Source organism: Lagenorhynchus albirostris, chromosome 8 (assembly GCF_949774975.1).
Source record: "Lagenorhynchus albirostris chromosome 8, mLagAlb1.1, whole genome shotgun sequence".
Classification (NCBI taxonomy): domain Eukaryota; kingdom Metazoa; phylum Chordata; class Mammalia; order Artiodactyla; family Delphinidae; genus Lagenorhynchus; species Lagenorhynchus albirostris.
The window spans coordinates 22,630,277-22,649,879 of NC_083102.1; the positions used below are offsets into that span (position 1 = coordinate 22,630,277).

At 46.2% G+C, this 19,603-nt stretch overlaps 1 protein-coding gene across 2 annotated transcripts in view; it reads right to left on the reverse strand.

The window, feature by feature from the left end:
- STRIP2 (striatin interacting protein 2) overlaps positions 1-19,603 on the reverse strand; it is a 48,889-nt gene that overhangs the window by 16,578 nt on the left and 12,708 nt on the right. For both annotated transcript variants that reach the window (XM_060156704.1, XM_060156703.1), the window contains exons 8-18: positions 18,952-19,079; positions 17,868-18,071; positions 16,402-16,637; positions 16,085-16,150; positions 15,337-15,400; positions 14,346-14,417; positions 10,403-10,477; positions 9,633-9,730; positions 9,048-9,174; positions 6,130-6,230; positions 2,733-2,799 (exon numbers count right to left, since the gene is read on the reverse strand). In XM_060156704.1, the coding sequence (XP_060012687.1) occupies positions 2,733-2,799; positions 6,130-6,230; positions 9,048-9,174; positions 9,633-9,730; positions 10,403-10,477; positions 14,346-14,417; positions 15,337-15,400; positions 16,085-16,150; positions 16,402-16,637; positions 17,868-18,071; positions 18,952-19,079 (1,238 nt within the window). The remainder of the gene's footprint in view (positions 1-2,732; positions 2,800-6,129; positions 6,231-9,047; positions 9,175-9,632; positions 9,731-10,402; positions 10,478-14,345; positions 14,418-15,336; positions 15,401-16,084; positions 16,151-16,401; positions 16,638-17,867; positions 18,072-18,951; positions 19,080-19,603) is intronic.

The following is a 19,603-nucleotide window of genomic DNA, read 5'->3' on the forward strand; positions in this document are numbered from 1 at the left end:
AATCATTTTTTTAAAATTAAGTAGTGTAATATTATATGTAGCTATTAAAAATCATGTTCTAAGAATGTTTAATAAAATCATATTGTGAACATTTAAATTTTACTATGTGAATTGAAACATATGTAAAGTCCTTATTTTATTAAATAATATGTGTGTGTATATATGAGTGAATATATAAATATATATGGTTAACTGTAACAAAATATTAACAGTGGTTTATTTTCTTTCCCGTATGTTTCTGTATTTCCCCAATTTTCTGCAATAGTATATATCAATTTTAAAGTCAGAAAAAAAAATTGAAATGTTACTTAAAGAAAATCCTATATATTTAAAATGCCAGTACATTTTCTGTGCTTACAATTAATTCACTGAGCCTGAAAAAGACATAAATCTTACTCATATAAACACTACTCCTTTCTGAGTGCAGAAGCCATCAGTTTAGATAAACAAACCACTATACTGAGGATCTATGTGGAGTAAACTTGCTAGTTAAGTCCATGACTGAGCTCAGGGAAATACTTCTAAGTTCAAGTAAAAAATAAAAAAATCTGTGGTTACCAAATGAAACCACCAGGCGCCACTGTTGCTTCACAGAAAGGACAGGAATCCCTAGCATGAATCTGTTTTTCATTAAGAATAGATACATGCTTTTTTTTAAAAAAAAAAATTTCATTTATTTATTTATTTTTGGCTGTGCTGGGTCTTCTTTTCTGTGCGTGAGCTTTCTCTAGTTGCGGCGAGCGGGGGCCACTCTTCATCGCGGTGCGCGGGCCTCTCACTGCCGCGGAGCACAAGCTCCAGACGCGCAGGCTCAGTAGTTGTGGCTCACGGGCCCAGCCGCTCCACAGCATGTGGGATCTTCCCGGACCGGGGCACGAACCCGTGTTCCCTGCATTGGCAGGCAGACGCTCAACCACTGCGCCACCAGGGAAACCCAAGAATAGCTACATGCTTTTACCTACTCTTAGATAACAATAAAGTCTTCTCAGAGGCTTAACAAGTATTTCAATAATTTTCTGTTCATATCCCAAAAAGTTAATCAGAAGAGATAAGAAAGTTTAGTTCCCATCAATTCCTACTTATGGGATTGAGAAAAGAGAACACATTGTATCAAGAAATTGATTCAGGTCATAAAAGCTGACTTTATGTTTGTTTTTGCGGTATGCGGGCCTCTCACTGTTGTGGCCTCTCCCGTTGCGGAGCACAGGCTCCGGACGTGCAGGCTCAGCGGCCATGGCTCACAGGCCTAGCTTCTGCGGCATGTGGGATCTTCCCCGACCAGGGGACTAACCCGTGTCCCCTGCATCGGCAGGCGGACGCTCAACCATTGCGCCACCAGGGAAGTCCGACTTTATGTTTTGAAGTACCCTACTAACAGTAGAGCTTTAATGCTATCCCTGTACCACTGTTTCTGTGAGAAAGTGCATTCCTCATTCCAACTCTGAATGACAGGGCTGCACGTCTCCACCCTGGCTCTGCTACTTTCAACTATAAAGTTTTGGCAGCTATTTAACTTCTCCATCTATAAAACACTAATACCAACCTCATACAGTTGTTTTAAAGATTGAGGAACATCATAAACAGGGTTAGACAACTTATTACCTCTCTCTGCAGAGGTAAGAAGCTCCCAGCTTCCTTGGCTGCTGAGACCACATCTAAGTAAGAGAGGGAATCTCTGCCCCGGTGCTTAAAAAGGTGCTAGACTTAGTGTCTCAGGACATGGGTCCTTCTCTAATTCAGGGTCTGTCATGAGGAGTGGACCTGACGAGTCACTTCATCCACTGGGCTCTCAGGTTTCTCATCTTTGAGATAGGGGGTTTGGCCAAACGGCTCTCAGGTCCCCTCCAGCCAAGAATCCTATGGTTCTGTAAAACTTGTGCCACAGAAGGTACCATTCTACTTTTGCACAATAAACTTCTCTGATGTGACATCCTGCAGGTATTAAAGTTGGGGGACAAGGGGTTGGGGCACACACAGGTGCCATCATCTGATCATTTATTAAGGTCCTTCCGTGTACTGAACATGGTGCTCGACTCTGAGGATATAAAATGAAGATGATACTACCTCTTCCTTTAGGGAGTTTTCAGTCAAATGGAGAAACAGATACATATAAACAATTACAGTGCAACAGAGTGAAGGTATGGGCTGAGGTATATCTAAAGAGCTGTAGAGATGAGATAGACACTTGATTTCAACATGCTGTTCATCAGTCAGTTTCATGGGATTCAGAATAACTGAGGGACTTCTATGATTTACCTAGAACTGTTTCCAGCATGAGGAACTTTCTGGGTCATCCTTCTGTGGCCATATTGAATTTTGCCTCAGAGAGACCTAGGTAAGGTATTTTCTGAAGTACACACCCCTGGGTATTTTCTGTAGCACAGCAGAAAGAAGACAGATAATTGATTTAGGCTAGACCAGAAGAGATTCTCCTGCCATTTATCACAGATGTTCACACTCAATTTCAGTCCCATTATCTTTCTAAATTTCCTCTCCTCAGTGTTTTTCACTGACCCTTTTCTCTACAAAATGCTATGCTTAGCTTTTCCAAATCTTTCTCAACTGGGTCAGCAGCTCTAAACCCCTACTACCTCTGTGCTCTTGCCAATATGCCTCTACTGATCTGAGACTCCCAAACCAGGGCATTAGGGGGCTAGAGAAGAAAATGAAGAGCAAATGCCAACCTGTGCCACCTGGTAATTTCAAAGGGTATCAAATCCCCACTTGCTTACCAGACTCTCCGTAGTAAGCTCTGGCAAATCCTGGATGGTACAGCATGGGTAATCCAGGACCGAGATACTGCAAGATGCAGAGATAAGGACAGGCTTTAAGTAAATGGCAATGGCAGCAAATGGCTATATCTGAAAGGGCAGGAGGTATTTCTCTTCAGCAGGCTGCATCTATTTCCAAAACTGCTTAGTGATTTCAGCTGAAACTGAGGGTTCTGGTGCCAGGCAACTCCAGATCCAGTCTCCTCTCCTCATAGCCATGAGAGGAACCAACAGAATTCTTTCAGGCTGGCCCCTATCTGGCAGAGGCAAGAGAAAGCAGAAGGAGAGCCTCTGTATAGCCACCTTTCTCCTCCCTTCTTTAAAGGAATACATAAGCTTGTGTGCATTTGTGTTTCTGCATTTAAGTGTATGCTTGTGTGTATGCGTGTACATAAAATTGTGCTCCCAGAGTTGCTGCCCAAACTCATCCCAATAATAACAACCTGTGGAAGTGAGAATGAAATGAAGACCTCTCCTCTGTCTCTTACCAGATGTTCCTGAAACTCAGGAGCTCTGGGGAATGATCACAGAAGCCACTACTAGAGGAAGCTTGAGACAGAGGCAGCTTCCTGCAGCAGGGCCAATCTAGTAGCTCAAGAACGGTAATAGCATCTGCCCCCAAAACAGACAGTGGGGAACTGCAAGGGAGCTAGAGGCTCTGCGGTGAGCCCAGGGAAGCAGGCATGAGTCAGCAGGGGAAATAAGGCACCACATGATGACAAGGACACGGTCACTCGAAATGACGGCTCTCTTTCTTTCCTTTTCTCCCTTCTTCACTGGTACAATGCAGAATTTAGACTAGCTAATCTCTAATGCTCCTTCTGGTTCCAACACTCCATAGGTTTTAAACACCAATCCATCCGAACTAGAGTAGTTGGAAATGGGTAAAGGATGTTGGCAAAGCATAGGCTATAAAGAGGAATATGGGGTTCCTTCAACCTGTCTCTACATTTCAAAGTCAAAACTTCTATCCAAGCAAAACACAACAATTTATTTGACTAGAAATGTTGACCTTTGTTCAAGAAACCCACAAAGGTAACCTAAGGGAAACAAGGTAGGAGAGGGGAGGGCAGTGGACCTACCTACTGGATTCTCCCAGGGCTCTGCACTACTCCATTAGGATAAACATTCTTGGCTGGCTCATCTACTTATCTACCCACCTCCCACTGACAAAGCCCCATGGCAAAGTAGGTACTGGCAACCAGGAAATGAGGGTGGGAAATCAAGGATGGATTTGTTCCAATCTCATTGTACTGAATTCTAGCCTAAGGGGGCATAAAATAAAGTTACAAGTTTCTAGGATATCTAGATTGTAAGAGCCATGAGGAAACTGCAATAATGAGCTGTAGGTGCTCAAGTTCTCAAGATCATGCAACAGTAAAGCTTACAGGTAACGCATGAGAGGACCACTGTATCCAGGCCAAGCTTAGCAAACGGTGTAGTCTGGCACTACCACTCTTCCAACTCCAAATTGAACCTGATGGACACCTATTGGATTGTCTGCCCCTGCTTCTAGGCCCATGGTACAGGGGGCATTTAGTTCGTGAACCCCACTCCCCAGTCACAGTTGATTGATCCAAGGGTGGGCCTCTAACCCTGGGAATGTGGAACAGGGATTGAGAGCCAATTCAATCTCTGAAGTGGCACAGGAATATGTTTAGTTCATGTGGGCATATTTCACTAAGTGGCCTAGGAAGCAGACAAAACTATTTGTCAATGAGAGAGGAAAAACTGGAGTGGAGGTACAGAGGCTTGGTGGCCATAGATGGAGGTGGAGAGCTTCCTGGGCTCCTTATGCTACAGACCAACCCTGAGGTCCAGAGCTGCATCTCTGTCCTAGGTTCCTCGAGATGATATACTGCCCATTTTCTCCTAACAAATTCCCATTCTGTGTGAGCCAGGTCCAGCTCTTTTTGGTTCCTTATCACTAAGAGGGTTGACTGATACACACAGGTACCTTCATGAAGCTGTGACCCTTACCCAGCCCGACCTACACTTTATTTTCCCCGGTAACCCAACTAGTATGTCTTAAGTGTCTTTTTTTTTTGGCCGTGCCACGCGGCTTGTGGGATCTTAGTTCCCTGACCAGGGATCAAACCCGGGCCCTCGGAGTGAAAGTGCAGAGTCCTAACCACTGGCCAGGGAATTCCCATAAGTGCCATTTTTAAGGGGGGTGGTGCTCAAGTCTCTCTGCAGTTAGGAAAAACCCATTCTCCAAGGCTTCCTCCAAACAGGAAAAGTAAAGCACTCTCATCTATGTTTATCTTAACTAATGCTTATAAAAGCTCTATGATATAGTCAGAGTAGGTATTATTCTCATTTTAAAGATGAAAATACTGTGTCTCAGAGAAACAAAGTGTCTTACACTTGAGATGACACAGCTAGCAAGTGGCAGATCCAGGTCAGGAATCCAGGTCCCGTGACTTCAGGTTCTGTTTGTGTGTTTTAAACTACATATAAGTAGGCTGCCTCTCCAGGGTGGAGTTTCTGGCCGTGCTGACAGACTGGTGGGGCAATATCTCCTAGCCCCTCTCCAGTCACCTCAAGTGTCAGGTCAGCCTTCTTCTACTTTACGAACTTTGCCTCTGGTAAAGCACTTCTGGTCAACTCTACTGATTATCATCCTTCTAGTTTTTGTGTAAGTAGCAAACTGAGGAACAAGGATCTACTCTGTTAACCCCCCAAGTCCGCACTTGGCTGGAGCAATCCATAGCAACTGTGATCAGAAAGCAATTTATGCTTTAACCCTGCCTCTGCTGCTTACTTAAGGGGTCTCACTAGCATGTTATCCTTAAGTAAGTCAATTAACCTCTCTGAATTTGTTTCCTAATTGGTAAAATGGGAATAAAACTTATTGTGATATGTCTTAGCACTACTGAGGAGATTAAATGAAATAATGGATGTGAATCTCCTGTATTTTTTTAAACTACAAATTGATCTAAGTAAGGTTCTATTATTTATCTTTAGTTACAAATTCTGTATAACACTTTACAAAGTAGTGTGATTGATCCAACTTATGATTTATACTAAAATTAGGGCTGACCAGACAAGTAGGATGCTTCACAAAAAATATTTTCTGGATCCTTCTGCCATAGGGCTGAAATTTCATCGTTGCAGTTTCATTTCTTTGAGTCATGGCATTTTCAGTTTTCAAAACTATTAAAATACAAATATCTTTGTGAAGAGGCCAAACCATACACCCCACCAGTAGCACTTCAAGGAAATTAAATTTGACAGTGACAGCTCTAAGATAGAAAGGACCAGGGACACCAGGAGAACAGAAACTCGGCTCTGAGACGATGTAACTTCTCAACCATCCCAAATATCCCTTTGAAATAAACCTGTCCCGAGTTCTTACCTGTTTTTGGCAGTGATGTAGGACAAGATATTTTGATTGAAGAACTTCAGGATCAATGGAATGCAGTTGGCAAATACCAAATGTTGTGATACATATTCAAACTAAATTAAAAGATCAAAGCAGAAAGGATGCTTATTTGGGGGAGAATAGAAGGTCTGTATGAAAAAAAAAAAAGAGGCAAGTACAATTCTAATATCCATTCCTAAGAATATCCACTGTCCACTTGTGTTATCAGTCTTCCTGTCTGGGAAGTGGGAAGAACCATCTTCAGCCAGCCCATCCTACAGAGAAGGGGACAATCTGCAGTGTGTGTATGTTGCAAGCACCTGACCAAAAGCACAAAACATAAACAAGCCAGAGAGAAAATCCCACTCCAGATAAATAGAAAGAATTGCTGTGAGATTTGTTCCTAAGCTCTACAGGAAAGGAAGGCTCCCTGAGGGAGTTGTCTTCCATACCAAAGCCCTGGCTCATAGGGTTTCAACTGTGATTGATATAGCAGGAACAGGTGCAGCCCAGCAACTGCTGGCATCACTCAGTCAGGATGGATACGGCACACAGTAACCAAATGAACCACTGGAATGTGGGCTCCAGCGTGAGTCTGGTTCACTATATTAGCCCCCATACTTAGAATATCAGTATTTTAATGAATGAATCAACAAGAGTCCTTCAGTCAACAGATACTACACTGAGAATAAGTCCAAGATCTTTTTGATGGGCTGAACACCAGAACATAGGGCTACATTTTGCTCTCTTGCATCTGGATGGGGTTTGCACCCAGGAAGACCTATTGGGGCAGTGTCATGGAGTTGTGTCACCTGGATTTTGCCCGTGATACAGAGGAACATCAGACACAGTTTGTCTCCAGATCCAGAACCTAGACTGCTGGGAAGTGTAGAAACTAGGTTGAAAAAGCAGAAAATTGTAGTGTTTTAAATCCCTTAGCTCTTCCTGATCACCGAGAAATAGCCATGGCAGCAAGCTAAGCTGCCCTTTGCTCAGGTGTGTGGTTAGCAGTGGGGAGTCAGGTTGTGTTGCCCATTTCTCTCTTCTGCCTTAATACTTTCTCCCTGGCAGCTGACCCAGGGTATTTTCCAAAGCCTCAGATGAAGAAGCCAATGCATACCTACTATCAAGTGATGGAAAACATTTTTCAGTTTGAGACATGTCTGTAGCCTTGTCAGGATGCACTGACCAGGGCAAGACCCATCAAGCCACCCACCTGTCTGGCTGTTGATCCACATATTGCCCACCAAAAGCAGCAGACAGAAGCACACATACACAGTTCTCTTTCTACTAGGAGCACTATTTCTCATCCATCCCTACTTCTTCCAGCGCTGCTGCTGCTCAGCAAACACTGGCAGAAGAAGTGTGAGTACTCAGGGCACCTAACACACCCAAAGATGTCTCTGAATGTATGAAAGTGGAGAAATATCCTGGTTGTACAGTCAAACCTGCCATGGACACATACCCTGGAGGGGCTTCCCTGCACTCTGAGGTCCTGCTCTTCTACCAGCAAGCTTGGTCCTTAGGAGGAAAATGAGGCAGAGCCCCTGTGCAGGAATGAGAAGGCTCCCTCTCCTCTCCATGTCTCACCACAGAGAACATCCATTCACTGCCCCCATGTTCTCCTATATCTTGGCAACACCCATAGCACCAAGTCCAAACTTTTTAGCATGGCAAACAGTGCTTTCATAGGGAAGCAGGTTCTTAACCTTTTTTAGCCTCAGTGGAATAAAATAAGACCCAACTTGTAGGGTTGAGAGAATTAAATGAGATCTTACATGAACTTAACAGAGTGCTGGCCACATTGTAAGTACTCAAAACTGTGTGCTAGCATATGTATTATGATCTGCTCCCTGCCATCCCCTCCAGCTTCATGTATCACCAGACGTCCCCACTCCCTCCACTCCAGGCAGAACTCCAGCAACATTTAATTAGTTTCCAAGGTACTCTGCTCTCTCCCTTCTGGACTTTCACAAATTAGCTTTTCTGCTTGAAATGCTTCCTGCTACCTTTCCCTGACAACTCCCGTATCCTGGCTAACATCTGTTTCTTTAGGACTCAGGTTAGAAGTCACATCTTCTCCACCTCAGGTTGGATTAGTGTTTCCATAGCAGCCAATGCTTACCTGTATAACAGCACTTATCACGCCATAATTGGCTATTTATACATCTGTATCCTTTACAAAACTTCAAAGCCCTTAACAGCCAGAAGTGTGTCTTATATAGAATTACATCTCAAATGTTAGAGAAGTGCTTCACGGGACTTCCCTGGTGGCGCAGTGGTTAAAAATCTGCCTGCCATTGCAGGGGACATGGGTTTAAGTTCTGGTCCGGAAAGATCCCTCATGCCGCAGAGGAACTAAGCCCATGAGCCACAACTATTGAGCCTGTGAGCCACAAGTACTGAAGCCCGCACACCTAGAGCCCATGCTCTGCAACAGGAGAAGCCCACGCACAGCAACGAAGAGTAGCCCCCGCTCACCACAACTTGAGAAAGCCTGTGAGCAGCAACGAATACCCAACGCAGCCAAAAATAAAAAAAGTAAATAAATTAAAAAAAAAAGTGCTTCACATATAGAAAAGTATGCTCAGCACTCCCCCACTTCCCCTTTTTGTGGCATGCTTGAATCCTGTGGTCCATTGCTTCAAAGCTGGCAGGGCATATTCCCAAGAAGCTAGGGATTCCTATGCACAACCGCTGGATAATGTTCAAAGGACACAGACATTTGCAACTTTCTAGGACAATTCCCCACTTCCCACCCCAAGCTTGTGCAACAGGTATCTGGATTCCGTGAGACAAAGGAAAGGCTGAAAGATGCTTAGCTGGACCTCAAAGGCCCTTTCGTTCCTCCTTTGGGAGACAGGACCTGGAGGACACCTGAGACATGTGGAGAAGTGCTCTAAGCTGCTCACCTGGTAGATATGATTCAGTTTGAAGTGTTTGAGGAGTAGCAGGAGCAGGGCAGAGATACTCTTTACGATGATCTCCTTGTGCCTGTTCACATCAATGCCCAACTTCATGCTCTGGAGAACAGTGATGCTACAACGGGGAAAGGAAGAGTCAGTGCAGAGGGTGACCTTAGAGCAAGGCCTACGAGGACCCAGGTATTTGGGTCAGATGCAATAAACACAAGAGAGCCAGAACTTCAGAAACCTGAACTGTGCTAGGGAAACCTCCAGAGTTCCCACTTATGAGTCAGGAGAAAAGCTCCTCTGATCTCTTTGTTTCTCTCTCCTTTGGCAAGCTCATCCCTTGGCAATGTCCACCCACATACATGTGCAGCCAGTAACTGGCACTGATGTTACCCTCCAGACTCTCAATTCTGAGCTGAAAAGAGCAGAGCTGAGAGCACTACAGTGGAAAGGGGCTACTGGTGGCAGAGAGGAGATCTCTTTGGAGACAATCCCTGTAAGTGTTAACAAGGTGAGGTGGGGACTAAAGAGACCCTGCAGACAAGGTAGCTAATATTTAGCAGCTGCCCCAGTTGAAGCACTCACGGCATCTCCTCAGGCAGGACATCTGCCAGGATGTTGATAGAGTCTGTCTTAGCCTTGGATGTAGGGGCTGCAGCCAGTAGAATCTTAAGTAGAGCAATCTGGGAAGTAGAAAATGAGGAAATCCCCCCCATTCAACAAGGTTATTCTTCCACAGTTCAACAGCCCTAAGAGAAATGTTTTAAAGCCTTTCTCTAAGTTCTTCCCTCAATGACCAAATCTGCCCAGCCTCCAGAAGAGCAAACAGGTGCCCTGTCCTGACAGGCTTGCCTGTGAGGCTAAGGAGCCAGAAGGGAGCTTATGGGCTGTTCTGCTTCAAGACTGCTCTTTCCAAAGAGGATTGAAGGAACAGAGTGAGAGGGGCAATGCCTAAAAATTAGGTGGGAGGTATAAGCAAGATCTCCCTCCCCAACCGTTTTCCTTCCTCTACCTCAGACCATCAGCGTCCTCACCATCATAGCCTGAGGCCAACTAGGACACCAGAGGCCACGGCAGACCTCAGGGGGACTAAGGCACTTACTTAGGAGGAGGGCCCCCTATGCATCCTGCAGGGACCCACCTCATTCTCCACCCCTCGCAAAGAAGGACTTGGGAATATAGCCAAGTCCTTCTTCCTCTGGGAGGAGCCCTGAGGAAAGCTCAGAGAATGCCTTGCCTGAAGGGTGAAGGCTCAGGAAGCAAGCTCAAATGACAGATGGCTCAGCTTAAGAGGGCTCTCAGCTCTCTATTCCTCACAGCTGAGAAGGGAAACTCTGGCCCAGCCATCTCCTTACCATGTACTGGGGGAGGCTATACAGCATGCCCTGGTAGAGGATTTCACACGGCGTCTCTGGTACTACCTCTTCCCCCTATGGCAAGAAACATACAGTTTGCCCAGGCCATTTTCCAGTTGACCAAAACCTATGTTTCCTTGGTTGTGGAGGGTGGGAGGAAAAGATCTGGGAGTCAGATCAGGATTCCTACCCTAGCTGTGTTAATGATTCATTGTAGGACCTTGGGTAAGTTACTTTCCCTCTCTGAGACCTAATTTCCTCTTCCTAGGATCAGTGGGCTGGTCTGGATGACCTCTGAGGGCTCTTCCAGCCCTGAGAATCTATGATTTTGGTTGTCCTGTCATCTGGAATCAATCCAGAATTCTCTCTATGTCACTCTTGCTAGGTCAGGAGTCAGAACTCCCAGCAACGCAGTGGTTAAGAATCCACCTGCCAATGCAGGGGACACGGGTTCGAGCCCTGGACTGGGAAGATCCCACATGCCATGGAGCAGCTATGCCCATGCACCACAACTACTGAGCCTGTGCTCTAGAGCCTGTGTGCCACAACTACTGAGCCTGTATGCCTAGAGCCCGTGCTCTGCAACGAGAAGCCACCGCAATGAGAAGCCTGTGCACCGCAACGAAGAGTAGCCCCCGCTCACCGCAACTAGAGAAAGCCCACGGGCAGCAATGAAAAGTGCAGCCAAAAATAAATAAATAAATAAATAAATTTTTTTAAAAAAAGAACTCCCACCAAAGAGTTGGCTCAGACTACTGCTTTGCTGGATATACTTGGGCTTAGCTCAGGCCACAGGTACGCCTGGGACACTGGAACTGACACCCCACACAGAGGCACTTCCTATGGTGTCAATCTGAGGCCATCTGAGAGCTCTGGGCTGCTCCAAAGTCAGAAAGGAGAGGTAGGTGACTCAACAGAGAGGGTTAATAAAGGCCTGGAGAGGCAGGAAGGGGTATTAGCAGGGAAAATTTTAGGTGGAAACTATTTTCTTCCCTTCTCCACTACCCTCTACAACATCCCTTCCTCCTTTCTGACCAGGCTCCTCATGCACAGCTCTGTCCTTGTGATGACCCCACTTAAGCCCTTTATCAGAGTAGCCCTTTATCAAGAGGCACTCAGGCCACTGTCATCTTTGGCCAGTGCAGTCCTTCCTCCCCACCCAGGTCGCTCTATTACAGGACAAGGGTCACTGCCATGAGACCCTGAAGCAAGGAGGAGTAACCAGGCCCCTTCTATTCTGCTGCTTAAATGGATAATAACCCTGGCAATCCTGCATGTTTGCCTTGCTGTTCTCTAAAAGGCCTATTTCATACGTTCTCCCCTCTCTTCAAACCAATCCCCTCATCCCACAGCCCCTCAACAGTTGCTGACCCTAACTCTCACTTCACGGACAAAACAGAAGCAATCAGACAGGCACAGCCTCATTTTCTCAACACCAAATCTATCAGAGTCTCTACCTTCCTTCTTGACATGAAGGATGAACCACCCGTGCTCCTATCAAAGGCTACCCTCCGCTGGTGCTCACACCCTTTTGCTTTATCGAATGCATCAGTTCTATAATTATCTCCTTTCTCCTGGATCAACCCTTTTAGGACTCCACGCTCCAGTATCTCCTAGCTATAACATTTCCTTGACCCACATCCTCCTTGCGCTACCACCCCATTTCTACCTTCCTTTTCACAACAGAACTTCTATGTGGTTTGTCTATGTTGACTAAGTCTACCTCCTTTCTTTACATTCCCTTTTCAATACACTCCAACTAGGCTTCTGGCCCCACCACTTCACTTGAGGTTGCTCTTATCAAGGTCACCAGTTATCTCTATGTTGCCAAAGTCAATGAGCACCTAAGGTCTTATCAAGCACCATTTATTAGCAACATTTAACATAGCTGATCACCCCCTTCTTCTTGAAAGACCTTTTTTTTTTAATAAATTTTATTTATTTATTTTTGGCTGTGTTGGGTCTTCGTTGCTGCACACGGGCTTTCTCTAGTTGCGGTGAACGGGGGCTACTCTTCGTTGCGGTGCACAGGCTTCTCATTGCGGTGGCTTCTCTTGTTGCAGAGCACGGGCTCTAAGCACGCGGGCTTCAGTAGTTGTGGCTTACGGGCTCTAGAGAGCAGGCTCAGTAGTTGCGGCGCACGGGCTTAGTTGCTCCACAGCATGTGGGATCTTCCTGGACCAGGGATCTAACGTGATCCCTGCATTGGCAGGCGGATTCTCAACCACTGCGCCACCAGGGAAGCCTTGAAAGACTTTCTTTGCTTAGCTTTTATGGCATCACAATCTCCTGGATTTCCTCCCACCTCATTGAGGGTTTTTCTTTTTTTTGGCTCCTTTCCTGAATCATCCCATCCTTGACATATTGGTGTGCCCCAGGGCTTTGTCCTGGGTTCCATTCTCTCTCTATCTTTACTCCCTCCTCAGGTTATCTCAGCCAGTTCGATGGCTTTTAACACTGTCCATGAGTCAACAGTTCCCAAATTTATTTCCCTAAGTCAGTCCTCTCTCTAGAACTCTAGACCCATACACCTAATTGCTTGGCTGCTCTGCATGGGTGTCTAATGGACATCTAAATCTTAGTACAACCAAAATAGAACCCTTGATAAGACAGAACTCCTAGGAATTCCCTGGCAGTCCAGTGGTTAGGACTCCATGCTATCACTGCTGTGGGACCGGGGTTCAGTCCCTGGTTGGGGAACTAAGATACTGCAAGCCGCACAGCACAGTGCCCCCAACCACAAAAAAGAAAAGAAATGAAAGAAAAAGAAAAACAGGGGGAAGAAAACACATTAAAAAAACCCAAAAAACAGGGCTTCCCTGGTGGTGCAGTGGTTAAGAATCTGCCTGACGAGCCCTGGTCTGGGAAGATCCCACATGCCGCGGAGCAGCTAAGCCCACGCGCCACAACTACTGAGCCCGCACTCTGCAACAAGAGAAGCTGCCGCAATGAGAAGCCCACGCACCGCAATGAAGAGTAGCCCCCCGCTTGCCGCAGCTAGAGAAAGCCTGCGCGCAGCAATGAAGACCCAACACAGCCAGAAATAAAAATAAATTAAATAAAAAGACAAAAACAAAAAAACAGAACTCCTCATCTTGACAAATGGTACTTATTCTTGATTGCCCTTTATGTCTCTCTATCCACAGCCAATTGAACTGCAACTCCTGTCAGCTGTACCTCCAAAATATAAACCAAATTCATCCACTTCTCCCTATCTCCACACTTCCTACCACCATCTAAAACACCATCATCTCTCACCTTGACTATTTTAAGAGCTTCCCAACCTCCCTGCTTCCACTCTTTCCTCATCCAGCCTTTACAAAGTAGCCAATGGTTTTTATTATAAAAAGACAGATCATGTCACTCCCCGGTTTAAAATCTCCAAAGGCTTCCTTTTGTCCCTTGAATCAACTTCAAGCTCCCTATCTTCGCTTAAATGTCCTGTGTAAAGTGGCCCCAGGCCACCTCTCTGACCCCATCTCAGACAACCTTCCCCCTCCCCACCGTGCTCCAGCCACACTAGCCTTCATCCACTACCTCTAACATTCTGAGCTTGCTCTTACCTTTTTAATAAGTCTGTTCGCTCTGCTTCGAATGCTCTTTCCCCTGATGTTCTTATGGCCAGCTCCTTCTTATACCTCAGATCTTAGGTAATTATCACCTTCTCAGAGGTCTACATACCCTGATTGCCCAATCTAAAATAGTCTACTACATGATATGTCACCCTATTTAAATTTTCTTAACCATATCTACCATTCTCTGAAAGTCTTCTCGTTTCCTTAATTACTTATCGTTTTTCTCCAACTTTAATGTATCGTGAAAGTAGAGACCTTGCTTTGCCTAGCATACAGTAAGAGTCATGCATACAGTAACAGCATGCACGCGAGTTATGCGACAGCACTGCAGACAGATTTCCTCCTGTGCAGGATTCCCCTTGACTCACCAAAGACATGGGGCACTTCTCTAGCTCTTCCTCATTCTTGATCTGAACATCTGCGATGGAGATGTACTTGTGCTGGGAAACATAAGACATCAACAAGGGGCTGAGGGCCTCGATCACATGTGTACCAGTGATCATTTTCCCAATGACAAGGAAATGTCCTGTTTATGGGTCTGTCAGCCCAAATACACTACGCACCCTTTGAAGGCAGGAGCCTTATTTACCTTTGCATCATGAACAGCAGCAAAGTGCTTCAATACAGTGTTTATTCCATATTTCCATGTTTGAAGGGCAGCAAATACCTTAGCATTTACCTTCAACCAAAGTGCAAGGGGAGGGACTTCCCTGGCGGTCCAGTGGTTAAGTCTCCGTGCTCCCAACGCAGGGGGCACGGGTTCGATCCCTGGTTGGGGAACTAAGATCCTGCATGTCGCATGGCGCAGCCTTTCAAAAAAAACCAAAAAATCGTGCGAGGGGAAGCCAAGAATAGGCCCTTGCCCCTGGACCACTGCCCTGAGAGTTTTGCTGCATGTGCCTGTATGTGTGTCTGTGTGTGTACAGAGTGATGATGATGGGGTGGGGTGGGGATCAAGGTCTGTGCAAGGAATGACTACTCTTACTCGTGCACACATACACTTTGGATACAGAGCAGACTGCTACTCAATCCTGGGCCTGTGGAAGTTAGTGAGCCTCTAAGGAGAGAGAAGGAAAGGGAAGGAAGCAATAAGTGGGAAGAGAGAGAAGGGTGGGAGGAGGGAAAAGGAATGAGAGGAAGAAAGGAGAACTTGTTCATCTATCTAAACGTAGGACACTGAGTAGGTACGGAGAGACCTGATTTTTTACCTCTTTGGCCAAAATGCCTGCGGAGGAAGTACAGAATAACAGGTTCAGAACGTGTCTGGTGGAAAAGCACCACCCAGGACCCAGGACCCTAGTCATCCAACTTGCCTTGATGGCTCCCTATCCCTGAAGACTGAGAGCCCACCCTGGTCACCTGCTTGAGGGTCTTCACGCTCTCATGGATGGGCCTGGGTAATCCAACCAAGGTATCTGTGTCCCTGTGAAATGCAAGACACATCAGATCATAAGGGTCAAAAGTAGAGAGAATTACCAATACCCCCTGGAGTCATGTGGACCATGCCACTTTCACCATCTGGAACACTGGATCTTTCTCTGCAAGCTACCAGGTCCCCCATCGTTGCTTCAGGACACAAAAAGAATAATGGTACAGGGAAATGTCCCTGAAAATCAGGATTTCTGTATAGTCTTTTGGGGACTCACTTTGTCTGGGAGCAGGTTCCTACTTAAAAGGGCATGTTGCCCAACACTTTTGACAGTGAAACGGTAGTAACAATGGTTTCTCAGGTTTTGTAGTGACGAGAGAGGATTCAAGAGGGTGGGGGAATGGGGAAAGATCTGTTCCAACCATGTCGCTTCTTCACAGAATTCTGGCCCATTACAGAAGGGCTTGCAGGGACCATCTAATAACACTGACAAGGAGATTGATGTTCAAGAGGGAAATGACTTGTTGCTCAAGGTCCTACACCTGGATGAGAACATAAAAGTTCTAGGAAACTGGAAGGAAAAAACTCCATGGCAAGAACCCAAAGCAGTCACTGGGAGCTGCCCATGGCTCTGGGTTGTATAATCACGACCAGGCAACATCTCTCACTCTAGGCCACCCGCTCCCGTGGCCCTCTAAAAACCACTCTATAGCCAGTTCTGACCATCCAGTCACTTACTGCCCCAGAGTGAATCCGATGAACTTGTTCCTGCTCATCTCCAAGAAGTGTTCAATGTCCTTCTGTCTGAGAGGACGGTGGAGAGACAAATCCCAGAGAAGGGAAGAAAAGCAAACCTTGAGAGAAGGACCCTTACTGGGCTCCTACTCCTCCAGTTGGAGAACTGGAACAGTAAGGGAAGACAGCAGGGAACTTCAAACCCAGGAGTTCCGACTCCCAGACCAGCTTATTGAGCCTTGAATACATAGACCACTCCACCCTGGGCCTCCAGTGACTGAAACCCCGAAGCTCAGGGTGCTTGGTGTTATCAAACCTACCTGACCTTTGGGGTCCACGGTAGGCCCTTGGGAAAGGCCACCCGCTCAGCAGAGAGGGGTGCCTGTGAGGGTGGAGGTGGTACTAGAGGGTCCTGCTCTAGCAAGTCTAACTCTCCATCCAAGGTACGCTCTCCATCGCCAGCAGACTCCTCTTCCTCCTCTGTGGCTGGTTCCTCAGTCTTAAAGAGATCTCTTTCGTTGTAGATGTCCAAGCTGTCCTGCTTAGTAAGGAGTTGCTGGGGGGTTGGAGGGGAGTAGGTGGAAAGAGAGAGGGAAGGTGTGCAGAGATCTCACCCTGGGCATCCTTGTCTAAGACCACCCCAACCCACAGGCTGCTAGACTTCAGGGAACATGGAAGTAAGAACCCATCTCTAGTGAGACCTTTTCCTTCCCATCTCAACCCTACTGTGCCCACCAGGCCCAATTCCAGGACAAGCAGCTCTCACACAACCATGCCAATGGCTGGGAAACAGAGCATTGATAATCCCAAAGTCACAGTTACTTAGCTTTCAGAAAGCACTGATGCCTTTTTTTTTTTGCCAGCACTTTCCTTCCTAATTATGCTCTACTTAGGTGAACATTCAATTAGTTTGCCTTCTGTGAGCATACACCAGCTGGCTGACTGAGGAAGAGGAGGACAGAAGCTTGCTGCTAGGCAGAGGGAAGCAAGTCTGGAATTTTAAATCTTGTCACAGAAAGAAAAAAAGATTGGACAGAAATAGGCCAAAAAGTTAACAGTGATTGCCTCTGGTTGTTAAGATTGTGGGTGACTTTTTTTTCTCCCTTCTTCACATTTTTATATTTGTTCTAAATTTTCTATAATGAGTAAGCATTACTTTATAAAACAAAAAAATAAAGGTTAAAAAAAATCACATTGCAGATAATGTAGACTAGATTACTGAGTGTGACTGTCTGAGCCTGTCACCTGTAGTCGGTGAACTCAAGTAGATCAGGCAGGTAAGTTCATGGGAGCATGGTCAGCTCTCAGCGCAACTTGTCATTGTGACCTTTCTAGGGATGCAGACTATAGAACCCTAACCAGTCATCTTGTAAGTGTAAGTCTCTGGTTCCAAGGCCAGATAAGAGCATGGCTGGCTCAGAGTAAATCTTACTGCGAAGACAATGATAAAGTGCCTCAACCAGGTACCTATGCCCAGGATTATACCCCAACTGTTGTTCAGGGTGCTAGGGAACTCCAGGCACTGAGGTCTAGGCCAATGATCCTTAGCGAGACATGGGTCTATGATGTGATATCACAATGTTACATCTTGACAGCCCAGGACCCTGTCAGGGCTCAGGAATAGAGGCTGAAGTATAGACACCAAGATTTCAGGTTGGTCTCAGGGCCAGTCAGGGGCAGGAGAGCTGGGTCATTTACTGCTCTCTCCTACCATATCCAGAGCTGCTTAGAATCTTGATTTTTGGCCAGCTAGTGTCACAACACTACTGTCTGCTTTAGTCCATACCCTTCGAGAACCACGGCGGCCTCGCAGTTTGGAGGGTGGTGGTGCCAGCTGAGACTCCCCCAGGTCGAGAGTGTAAGAGGGCGGGGAGGCAGCACGCATGCTCTTCACCACCTGGATACTGTCCTCAGCCAGTGGAGGCAGGCCCAATTCTTCCCGCTTCTGTACTTTGAGAGCCTGCAGCTGCTCAAATCCACCGAGGGTAAACTAAGGGTTAAACGGGAAAGGGGCACAGAAGAGAGGAAGGGAGGGAAGTCAGAGGGAGCAAGGTCAGGGAAGCATGGATGGAGAGGAAGAGCCACAACCTCCAGTCCCCTCAGACCCCCTCCTTAATTAGGAAGTAATAAAACAGGAGGAGGCAAAAAATGTGATCACCATCCCCAGTCTCAGAGGTGGTTACTAACCCTCAGAGCTCAGGGGTCAGGATAAAGCATTATTTACCGACCCAGGGCTGGAAACATCACCAGAAATAAGGAAAAGGACCACTGGGGGCCTCCACTGAAAAAAACAGGAAAATGTACCCCCTTTTAAGGAGCAGATCTAGATACTATAACCCCCCAGAATCACTCAAGGCCTGCCCTGGAGGGTATGTAGTTCAGCCAGTCAGAGGAAGGATAGGGTTGAATAATTAGTAACAAAACTGCAACCATACACTTATGAGGACTTCATTTTTTAAAAGCAAATCCTCTATTTATCTGGATGGAGAGCAGGCACTAAACCCCACATTTTACAGCTAGAGAAACTGAGACACAGAGAATTGCCTGAGGTTTCTCAGTATCAGCAGAGGCCAGATCTCCCAACTCTCAGCCAGGGTTCTTTCCATGAAACGTTAGCTCTATCAGGGGAAGGTGCAATGACACCCCAACTCAAAAAGTGGCATCTCCCATCAGTCCAACAGAAATAGGTAACCTACTCTGAAACAGAACATCTGATTTCTCTAGGACAGCCTTATTGTCCCTCCACTGGCTAACAGCTTCCCTATTCTTCTGCCTAGCTCCAGCCCCCTGGAATCAGACTAGAAGAAACTGAGGTGGCAGAGGGCACTGCTGATCTGATGAGATGGGAGAGGGGTGAATCAGCCACTCACCATGACTACTTTCCAGAGCAGAAGCAGGACCTTCTTTATGGGGAAGTGGGGAGCCAGGCCGCTGCAGAACTTGGTGACCATAGAGAAAAGCAGAAGGGCAAAAGGCTCCTCATTATGCATGGAGAAGCCTGGGGGTTGTGGAGAGAGGCAAGTGAGAAAGTGAGGAAGAAGCAGCTGAGACCCAGTCCCTGTAACCCTGTTTCTGGACGCTGAGGAAGGCACTCACCTTCCCGCAAAGAATCTGAGTACTTGGTCCTTAGAAGGAGGCTTAGAGAGCTCCCAGAGTGAACCCCCCGAGGGCAGGATAAGGGAGGTCATGGAGTTAAAATGGCATAGTTCCCAAAGCTTGGGGGTAGATATCAAACTAGAAGTAACAGTAATAAAGATAATCAACGGTAATAAAGATGCTTCCTGGCTGAGGAACTCAATGCATTTTGTAGATCACAACTCACTTTCCCACATCAACAAATATAGTATATATTTTAAAATCCCAAAGGCCTTCATATCTTATCCCTGACTGATGACAATACCAACTCATATTTTCAAGGTAAGTCAACTCATTTTTTTCATGTGGGATTTGTGATCGAATGGGAGAGGGATGACTATTCCCATTTATAACCAAGGAAACCAAAACCAAGATATAGAGAAGACA